Source organism: Heterocephalus glaber, unplaced genomic scaffold, assembly GCF_053883595.1.
Source record: "Heterocephalus glaber isolate CG9 unplaced genomic scaffold, H.glaber_assembly_v1.0 deba00001444, whole genome shotgun sequence".
NCBI classification, from domain to species: Eukaryota; Metazoa; Chordata; class Mammalia; order Rodentia; family Bathyergidae; genus Heterocephalus; species Heterocephalus glaber.
This window is the reverse complement of record NW_028258297.1, coordinates 27,921,130-27,931,664: the sequence shown is the minus strand read 5'-3', so window position 1 is coordinate 27,931,664 and position 10,535 is coordinate 27,921,130. Positions and strand designations below refer to the sequence as shown.

The following is a 10,535-nucleotide window of genomic DNA, read 5'->3' as shown; positions in this document are numbered from 1 at the left end:
AGAGCAGAGGCGGCTGCAAAGTAGGTTTATCAGGCAAAATGCCACAAGACGGGAGGGCACGACAAGGATAATAAAGTGAGAACACACGCCCAAGGTACGATACAGGAAATGAACACAGATATCCTTAAGGAAGCCAGGATACCATGGACCCGATCGCTCCGCTGCAACTTTAGACAAACTGAGAGTCCGAGCCACAAATTCATCAACAGCGTCTCCAGCAGGCGGCGAAAGACCTGCACACGCGCGGGACGAACGCGGCTAGAGAACTACAACTCCCAGAGAGGCAGGAGGCGCGCCGTTCCGCACTTCCGCTTCCGCCAACGCCCCGCGTTCGCTCTCGGCTCTGACCAATCAGAAGCGGGCCTGGCGCGTGACCCTGCGGGACGGAGGCATGCGAGCCCAGGATTCCGCGGGGCGGGACTGCGGGCCCCATTGGTAGAAAGGCGACCAGAAAAGAAAAACCTAAACTTGACCATCTCTGTAGCGATTGGAGTTGATGGGCAGAGGCGGAGCGGAACGCACAGGAACCCTGGCCAATCGGTGTTCAAAGCGGTCGGGGAGCCGGGGCCGGGAACGCGGAGCGAGGACCGTGCGGTCGCCGGCCGCGGGGTCTGGTGGGAGGAGCGCCCGCTGGCCGCTCGGCGCTTCCGGTTTCCGGTTCCCGGAGTCGGGCACGGCGAGGCGCTTGGGGGAGCGGCGGCCTCGGACAGGAGCCTTGGGCCAGGGGACTGCGGCTGGCCGCTGGTGGCCCCGGCTCCCGCCCTCAGGAGGACACGCCAGGAGCTTCTGCCTGCGGCTTCCCGGCTCGCCCGCGACACGTGAGTCCGAGGGGCGTGGAGGCGGCGGGGCGCTAGCGCCGGGCGTCTGTGACAGGAGCGGGCGGGAGTCTGAGCCCGGAGAGAGAGAGGCCGGAGAGGAGCCGTGCGGCCTCGGGGAGGCAGGGGACCAGGTCCCCGATCGATAGAGTCCCCTTTGAGGTGCTGCATAGTTGTAGGAATACTCTGGGGCTGCATTGTGGAACGAGGTTAAGCCGCGTCGTTTGGATAAAGTATGGCTTCAGGCAGCTGGAAAGTGAAAATTCCCAATACCGTGGAAGACTTCCGAGGGCAATGTTAGTGTGGTATGGAGAAAAGTAACGAACGGAAGGATCACCTCGTGTTCCTTCCATAGGGAGCTAATCTGAGGCTCTTTGTCAACTTGGGGCATTTTCGCCAAGTGGAGCTGCTTTTCTGAAAGGGTAGGCTGCTGGACGAAAGGATAGGGAGTCAGAAATGAACAGCGGGAAGGAAGTGAAAATTCCACTGACAGATGGAAAATGGCCACCGGCCTGGAGAGGTGGGGAAGTGAGTGCTGCCGAGGTCCGGGGGTGTCAGCTGCTTGCCACTGCCTGCCTCGGCTACAGACATCCCAACAGAGGGAGGCTTTTTAGCATTGCCAAATAGATCTTTCTATAGAATAAGAAAATGGAACGGGGCTTTTTCAAGATCTTAAATCTCTTCGTTCCCAAAAGTATGTGCCTCAAGAATCTAGTTGTAGTGTATTAAAAAGGAACTACCCATCCCTTGGATTTCATAATCTTCCTAATTGTACCCCTGTGCTTATCAGAAGTTTTCCAGCAAATAACTTTTGTCATTAATCGTTTAAGTTGCTCCAGTAACTTCATACATGTTGTAATCTGTGTAACCTTAACATGCCGTTTAAATAAGTCTGTAAGCAGTAGGCTCACCTTTAAAATGGGAAAAATGATGCCCACTTTCTGGATTGTGAAGATTAACAAACATAATTTAAGTAAAGCATTTCGGGCACCATCTATGATACCACCCTAAGCATAGAGAAGCACCTTAAATTTACAGCCAGACCTTAGGCAGGAGAGAGAAGATATAAATTTATTATCATCCTAACTTTTTAAACCTATAAGCAAATGAAAGATAGATCAGCTCAGCTGATGCTGATCGCAGAGTATTTAGTTCTTTGTCCCTTCCCTATTTCTGGGTCTTTGTTCTAATTTGAGGAGAGAAAAAAATCAACTATTAACAAGGAACTTTGAGGCCGAAAAATACAGCGTTCTGTGTAAGCATACCTTCAGAAACTGCTCCTCAAGGAAAAAAGATCTTGAGAACCCAGAATGTTAACATTTTAAATTAGGTTCTGAGAACATAAGGAAACTGGCATGCTAAATTAGTCTACTAAAAGAAGTTTCCTATTCTTTTTAGAGAATCAGCTGGTCGACTTGTGTATTGAATAGCTAGTTAACTTAGGGAACGTGGGGGCTTCAGCTCTGAGTTCTTTATTCCACCTCTGTTCACTCAACTGTGTGAGGAGTCACTTCCCCTTCTTGCTTTTTCAGAAAAAGAGAAGTGGGGAACCAGGCATGGTGGCACACGCTGGTAACCCCAGCACTCAGAAGGCTGAGGCAGGAGGATTGCTGCAAGTTCAAGGCCAGCCTGGGCTACATAGTGAGTTCAAGGCCAGCCTGAACCACATAATGAGACCCTGTCTCAAAAAACAACACCCCCCCCAAAAAAAAGTGGGGACAGCACAGCTTTGGTTACCTACTCCCATACCCCAGAAAATAAGATGAAAGAAGATACACAAGTAATGATTAAACATAAACCATAGGCTCTGGAGGCTCTGGCTGGCTCCCATAGCTATGCCTGTTTTCTTAGCTGTTAAACAAGGGCAATAATTGTATTTACTGCATAGGGTTATTGTGAGAATTAATCAGCTAATATATGTTAAGTGCTTCAAACAGTGCTTGACTAAAGGCTGTCACTCATAAATGTTTCCCATTTGTGTGGTTTTGATGCTTGAAGTGTGTCATGGGGCTTTAATCTCTTGGCTAGTTGTGATTATTCTATGGAAATGCTTTAGTAGTATAACTAGTAAATCAATTACACTATCAATTTAGTGAATTGATATTTGGGGTATATGAAGTCAGGTAGATCATTTCTCAGGCATTTGTTGGTCTAATTAAGTGTGGAAAAATGGAAAGTCCAATAAAAAATAAGCTCATGCCAGGGATTTAAAATGCTCAGTGGTTCGGCCACCTGCCTTGCAAGTGCAAGAATCCAAGTTTGATCCCCAGTACCGTAAAAAATAAGCTCGTATAGGGGAGAAGGAAAAGTATTCAGGGCTCAGGGTGGGAGTTTCCATTTGTCCCATTTTCAGTGAGAAAATTTTGAAAGAATTAAACTTTGTATCAGAAAAATTAGTGATATTGTTATGAAATTAGCAAGTAGCTGTAGACTGAAGGATCACTAATGAATACCTGAGTGAAGGTTTTTGCACAACTAAATCATTGTATTCTGGGTCTGAAGATGGATTAGAGAAGAGAAAATGAGTTTGAGAAACAGCTGTGACCCTCCATTCCTAGGGTAGTACAAGGAACAGGTAAACCCAGAGTTGTCATCAATTTTGAGCATACAAAGATAATTGTACCTACTGGAAACCTAGAAGCTCTTGAGATTTGTGACTTGCAGAAGCTAAGGTGGGTTTTGGAAGCCTTTTCAAACTGCTCATTTTGACCAAGTGAATTTTCTTCTTCCTATAACCTTAAGACAGTTGAATGGTTTTTCAGAGATGAAATATCAGAGTAGGTAAATGTCATGTGTTAGGTGCTGTGGGTAATTTACCTCTATTCAGCATTCTTGGGGTGAATGTAAACAAAGATCATTAGATACTCCTGAATACTGACATAAATTAGTGCCCCAAATACCCAAATTTTCTATGTTGTACATCTTTCTTAGTAACTTCCAACTAAACATATTCAGAGGTCTATTTAAATTGTAGCTTTAAGTGTTTTCTTAGGGAAGGCCACTGGCTTAAGCTTTGTGAACTAGTATTAAACTTTGAATAATGAGATTTGGCAATCTTAACTTCGCAGTAAACAGTAAAGAGGTAAGTTGCACCCAGGTTATCATATTGCAGTAATTCTTACTCTTTCCTCCTTTCTTTTGAAGGATTCATCTCTAAATCAGACTGAAAGTTACATAATATGGGTTTCCTGCTGCAGATGTTCTTGCCACAGAGATATTAAAATGTACTATATGTTGCATATTCCAAAGAATTGTAGTTTCTAAATAACCAAAATACCATTCATTTAATACACATTCATATGTTTTATTTCTTTTCCTTCTCTCCTCCTCCCACCTGCCCTCCCAACACATACTCCTTTCCAAAAGGATGCTCCCCTTCTGTAGCTGCTGGAAGACTGGACTGCTACTACTGCTACTCCTGGCTGTGGGAGTGAGAGAATCCCTGCAGGCCGAAGAAAAAACTTGTGACTTGGTAGGAGAAAAGGATAAAGAGTCAAAGAGTGAGTTGGCTCTGCTGACGAGACTGAAACCATTGTTTAACAAAAGGTAAATGAAAAGAACCTTAAAGGGTTTGAGAAACTATCTTCTTTTTTTTTTTTCTTTTTTTCTTTTTTGGTACTGGGGATCAAACTCGGGACCTTGAGTTTGCGCAGCAGATGGCGGAGCCACTGAGCTAAATCCCCAGCCCAAGAAAACCATCTTTATTAAAGAGTTGTTTTTCTTTGTACTTACCAAATTTCACTTTAATATGGAGGGAATACATGTGTAACCCTCTCTGGGAGATGCATTCTAATCTAATTGGGGTTTTTTGACCATAATACCTTGCTATCCTCAGTGTTATAGACAAATTCGCAGCCCAGTTTTCTTCCTGAGGGTTTTGGAGTTTGTTTGTTTGTTTGTTTGTTTTGGTACCAGGGATCAAACACGGGACCTTGCACTTTCGAGGCAGGCAGCAGAACCACTGAGCTAAATCCCCACCCCTTAGCCCAGTTTTTAGTAGCCGTGTCTTTACCTTTCAGAGAAGACAGAACCCCAGTAGAAATTCAAGCATTGCTTGATACCTCCACATTCATAGGGCTTTAAAAGTTTCAGACCAACATGATTAGGCCTATACATATCATTATTAATCCCAACTAGATGTATCTGACAATGACCCTTAAGAAATATGGAACTATTCTACAAACAAGGTCCCTTGTTCATGGAAAAATGATAGCTAACATGTAAGCCTAGAATATCTAGAATATTCTGCTGGGTGATCTTAATCATTCATCATCAACAATTAGGGCTGTCTACTAGGGTCATGAAAATCTCATAATTCAATAAATGATGTTCACTTACATTTGGCCATGACATTGGACAAATAAGTCAAGCACATTTTGTTTTTGTTATCCTCAAAGGAAGAGAGGGAGGCTGGGTTTTCCTGAGGCTGATAGCTAGTAACTCTCTTCTCCCTTTCTTTCCCCTTCTCCTGACAGCTTTCAGAGCACTGTGGGCCAGGGGTCTGACACTTACATGTACGTATTCCGGGTATGCCGGGAAGCCAGCAACCACAGCTCTGGGGCAGGCCTGGTGCAGATCAACAGCAACGGGAAAGAGACGGTGGTGGGGAGGCTCAATGAAACTCACATCTTCAATGGAAGTAAGACACTGCTGTTGGCTAGTCCCACATCAGTCCTCTGACAGTTCTGTATGACTTGGCCTTTCCCAGTCTCTTCAGTGTGTCACATGCTCCTCAGACACTTAGGTCCACACTTGCTCTACAGCCACAGCTCAGGACAGTACACATTTGAAGACAATGGACAAATTCATGGGAAGTGCAAAGTCTAGCCAGAATGTGTAGCCTGGAGTCCTTTATTCACCTAAATACTTCATGAGTTTCACACCAAATGCCACACTTCTTATCAAATTAACCACTTTGCCAGTTAAGTTTTAAGAGATGAAGCTTTCTGCAAACCAATCCATCTACAAAAGAATTTTCTCACCAGTGCGCTGTGGTGGTGTTTTTTAGTAGTAATAAAATCATATTGCTGGAAAAGACTACATGACACTTACAATGTAATTCCTTCCCAAAAGCAAATAAATTACCCAGCGTAGGCATTTACTCCTGTGAGTAATACACTGAAATAATATTCAGAGTTTGGAGCTGGGGTCAAATGAGTGGGTTCTTGATCCAGCCTGTGGTATTTCCTAGTCCTGTGACTAAAAAATCATTTCATCTTTCGATTTGACTTTCTCCTAAAAACCTCACCTCACATGATTGCTCAAACGTGATATTTGGCAAAAGAATTTTGAACGCAATACTGAAAAAGTAAATGCATTTCCATCTCAAAAAATTATTATTTTGAATTTATCTATGGCTAATTTTAAATGACAGGCTTCTCCCCGCTGCCTAGCAGTTATATGCAAGCTATCTTAACAAGTATTTGGAAAATTAAATCAGTATTAAGCTATGGATCATAATTGTATTTATATTAGTTGCCTGCCCTTAATGTGGAAAGTTAAAACTTTTCTTAACTAAGTGTCTGATTCTTAGTTGTCTTGAACAAGGTAGCACAAAACATTGGTAAAGAAGCAAGTTTTAGCTTCGCCTGTCTGGTATGCAAAGCAGTCTGATTCCACTCTGCCATACCCAGAGTTGCCTCACTTTTCCCTCCACCCCATAGTGCCATCTTCCTTGTCCCTCCTCAGGTAACTGGATCATGCTGATCTATAAAGGGGGTGATGAATATGACAACCACTGTGGCAAGGAGCAGCGTCGTGCAGTGGTGATGATCTCCTGCAATCGACGCACCCTAGCGGTGAGGCCCCGGGGGTATCCAGGGGAAACATTTTGAGGACTGACCTGAGGCGGGAGAGAATATCCAGAGGGGACTGGATACACAGGGTGGACATGAGAAAACCAGAACCATTTTCCCCCGTGTCAGACATCCATCTTCCATGAAATTAGGCTACTGAACCAAGAGAACCACAGATGTCATTTGGGTTTTTCTTTTGTTGGATAGAAGTCAGAAGAAAAGATTTTACCACATAAATATTGTGTTCTGCCCTTTCATCCTCAGGACAACTTTAATCCTGTGTCTGAGGAGCGAGGCAAAGTCCAAGATTGTTTTTACCTCTTTGAAATGGATAGCAGTTTAGCCTGTTCCCCAGAGGTCTCCCACCTCAGTGTCGGCTCTATCTTACTTGTCACGTGAGTACTCTTCTCCTCTCATCCAGATAAGCCCGCCTTTGATTCTTTAAAGTCAGTAACTATTTTGTGGTATGGGGACACAAGTTGGTATGTACATGTGTTAGATTAAACCAGGAGATTTGACAGTGAAAATGACTGCAGGTTTAATGAAATTAAGATTTAATGGTGTGTGTTTGTTTTGAGACAGTCTCCCTATGTAGCTCAGGCTGACCTCGAACTCACGGCAATCTTCCTCCCTCAACCTCATGAATGCTGGGGTTACAGGCGTGTACCACCACACCTGGCGGATTTAATATTTACTCATAAATATTTGCATTTAGAGATGCTCCCTCGGGACAGGTTTAAATAATATCTCATTAGATTATTAGAATGGTGGAGAAATAAAATTACACTTCCAATGGCTGTTATTCTTAGCTGATAAAATCACAGTGGCTTACATTTTTTCTGAGCCTTAAGAAATCTTAGCTGGTTCTCTAAGGAAGCTTCCAGGCCCTTTTTTCCCTTTTTGTTCCTTTTTCACAAAATGTAGCCAACATTGAATATAGAGGCTATCCTTAGTTATGAGTTTCACTGTTTGATTTTTGGTTGTTCTTTTGTTTAGGTTTATTTTGTTGGGGTTTGTTTTTGTTTTGAGGGGTACCGGGGATCGAACTCCGGTCTTTGCGCTTGTGAGGCAGGCAGCAGAACCACTGAGCTAAATCCCCGGCCCTGTTTTGTTTTGTTGTTTTTTGAGCCGGAGATCTTCTCTGATGTGCAGGCATGTGCCACTGCACCTGGCTTTAGTTTTTAAGAATACATGTCTTTGGAACAGGGATTTAGCTCAGTGGTTCCGGCACCTGCTGTGCAAGCGCAGGGTCCCAAGTTCGATCCCCAGTACCAAAAAAAAAAAGTATTTACGAAAGACTACATGTCTTTTTCCCTCTACAGATTTGCATCACTGGTTGCTGTCTACATCATCGGGGGTTTCTTATATCAGCGACTAGTGGTGGGAGCCAAGGGAATGGAGCAGTTTCCCCACTTAGCCTTCTGGCAGGACCTTGGCAACCTAGTAGCAGTAAGTGACAAGTCTGCTGGCTGGGTAACCAGTCTGTTTAGTCAATGGAGTTTCCTGGGACAAAGGACATTGAGTGCTGATGCCACAGAAGGCCCAACAAATGAGTAACAGTTTTCCCCTGGTATAAGGTGGCATTTCTGGCCTTGCTAAGAAGTGGCTAGAAGATCAGCAGTCTATTACATGCCTCCCAAACTCAATTTAGTTGTCAGGGGGAGCCTAAGAGAGAAGCTGTGGCCTGTTAGTATGCTTTCCCGTGGCTGGACGTAGTACCCAGCACAGCTTAGGAAAGGCTTAATAGAGCTCATGGTTTGGGGTGATTTGGCCCACAGTCATCTGGCACCAAGACAAACCTCACAGCCAGAGAGCAGAGCAGGGGAGCAGTGCCAGAAACAAGGGACCTTCTGGGGCATCCATGGCCACGCCTCCATGACCCACCTAGACACACCCAAGAACAGGTTCTAACTGGCTAGGCATTTTCAATCCAGTGGACATATCAGGATTAACAGTCACATGGCCTAAGAAGAAACTATTTCCTCTAAATTGAATTCAGGCTAGTCCTTGTATTTTGGACGTTTTCTCTTCATTGTCCCTAGAGAAAAAGTTGTCAGATTCTTAGACCATAAACATGCTCTGTCCTACCCTAATGTGGAATATTCCAAATTACCGGGTTTTTTCTTTGCTTTTTTCCCCTACAGGATGGTTGTGACTTTGTGTGCCGGTCTAAGCCCCGAAGTGTGCCTGCTGCATACCGAGGTGTGGGAGATGATCAGCTGGGGGAGGAGTCAGAAGAAAGGGATGATCATTTATTACCGATGTGACTGTACTTTCAGTCTCCAGCCTCTTGGCCCCCAGACCAAAGCACACTCATAGCCAGGTTTTCATGCAGTCTCCTCCCCTCGCTTCATCTTGTCTTAACAGCATCTTGCTTTCTAGTTTGCTTTTCATTTGCATCCTCTTCTCACTATCTGCCTCCCCTGTGCTGTTTTGTCTTCTAGAGAGGTACAGTTAGACAGCAATAATAGAGCCTGTGAAAACAGGCTGCAGCGCTATCTGGCTGTCAGAAGGTACAAGTAAGACAAAGTGAGCACAAAGGTCACTGGCCCTTTCTCTTTTTTTAAACACGTTTTCACAAGTTTTTGAGACACTGGATTTCTTTATTAAAAAAATCAAAGGAACATTATTTATACAGGCCTGGTGGCTTTCATGCTATAACTTTACCCTACAGTAGTCTCCATGAGAATCTGGATGTATGTAATTTCTTGCTGCTTGGAACTGCTTTGCAGTGATTACTTGCTTGCAATCCAAGTACTCCCATTTGGTCTGAGCCTGGAGATGTTCTAGACTTTGGATTACGACAGAAAAAATGTGAAACTTCACGATTACAGAATTGTAATACCGTCACATCACTTGTGGGCATTGGGGTGACTTAGCTGGAATTGGGGCTTGGGTTTTGGTCTGTGGTTATCACTCTGTAGCCACAGTGCCTAACCCAGCAATCCAGTCCATGGGCAAGACAGTCAGGACCCCTCCTGGAGTGCAGAGGCCCCCGGACAGGGCAGTATGTTTACTTGGTGGTGGGATTTCCTCTTTGGTGTTCTCCCATTTGCAGTAGAAACTGGCAAAGCTGCCCTTATCCTGTCTGTCTCTATAGTATTTCTAAACTGATACTGCACTTTTTTTTTACTGGCATGTGGTTTTGCTTTTTCCTCCCAGCCTTCTGGAAAGGGGATGGAAGCAGAAATAGAACACAAGGGCTCTGTAGTCCTCTGCTCTGGCTGCAGATGCTGCTGCAGCTCCTGTCCCTGCTGCTGGCTCAGGGAAGTGTGTGTCTTGCCCACATTTCTGTGGGAAAAGTTTTTACCCTCTGATGCTTCTTTCTGTGTAGGCCGTGAACCTATAATAGTGAACCCTGGGCCACTAAAGAGTAGCGTGGCTCCACTGGACACCAGAAGGATGAACTCAATAGGCAGGGGCCTTTTATAAGCCTTTAGAGAAGAAAATGATATTCTTTCACCTTTGGACTTTTCAATACTATTGGAATGGTTTTGAGGGTTTTTTCCTTCCTTTCTGAATAGGAAAACTAATGTTATAAAAGCATCTCCTTTATTATTTGCATCCTTCCCCCATATCCTGGTGTTTTAAAATGAAAAAAGGTATACCACTTTTTGTACAAAAACACTTAATGATTAAAAAACACAAAACATGTTGGCCTAATCATTTGTGTGAGAGAGAAGACTACATGGAGTAAGAGACAACTGAGACCAATTTTCATCCTTTTACTGAGGAAGAAAAAATACTTTAATATTTTGTTGTATAAGGAATAGTGCCTAAGGCAGGTACTTACAATCCTGGCCTTGGACCCACACACATGTGTTTATAAAGCTATAGGACAGTGAGGTTGGAATTGAAAAGAGAGAGTAGAAGAAAACAGAAAATTGGAAGGAAGCAGGGGGATGCAGAAAGAATGACAATAGCC

The 10,535-nt window shown here is 44.2% G+C and overlaps 1 protein-coding gene across 1 annotated transcript; it reads left to right on the top strand.

Moving 5' to 3' along the window:
* Positions 1–359: 359 nt before the first annotated feature.
* On the top strand, positions 360–10,262 carry M6pr (mannose-6-phosphate receptor, cation dependent). The gene is made up of 7 exons (XM_004869506.3): positions 360–818; positions 4,182–4,361; positions 5,291–5,454; positions 6,504–6,613; positions 6,875–7,005; positions 7,933–8,059; positions 8,755–10,262. The coding sequence occupies exons 2-7, from the start codon at positions 4,183–4,185 to the stop codon at positions 8,875–8,877; spliced, it is 834 nt and encodes a 277-aa protein (XP_004869563.1). The 5' UTR covers positions 360–818; position 4,182; the 3' UTR covers positions 8,878–10,262.
* The last annotated feature ends 273 nt before the right edge of the window (positions 10,263–10,535 follow it).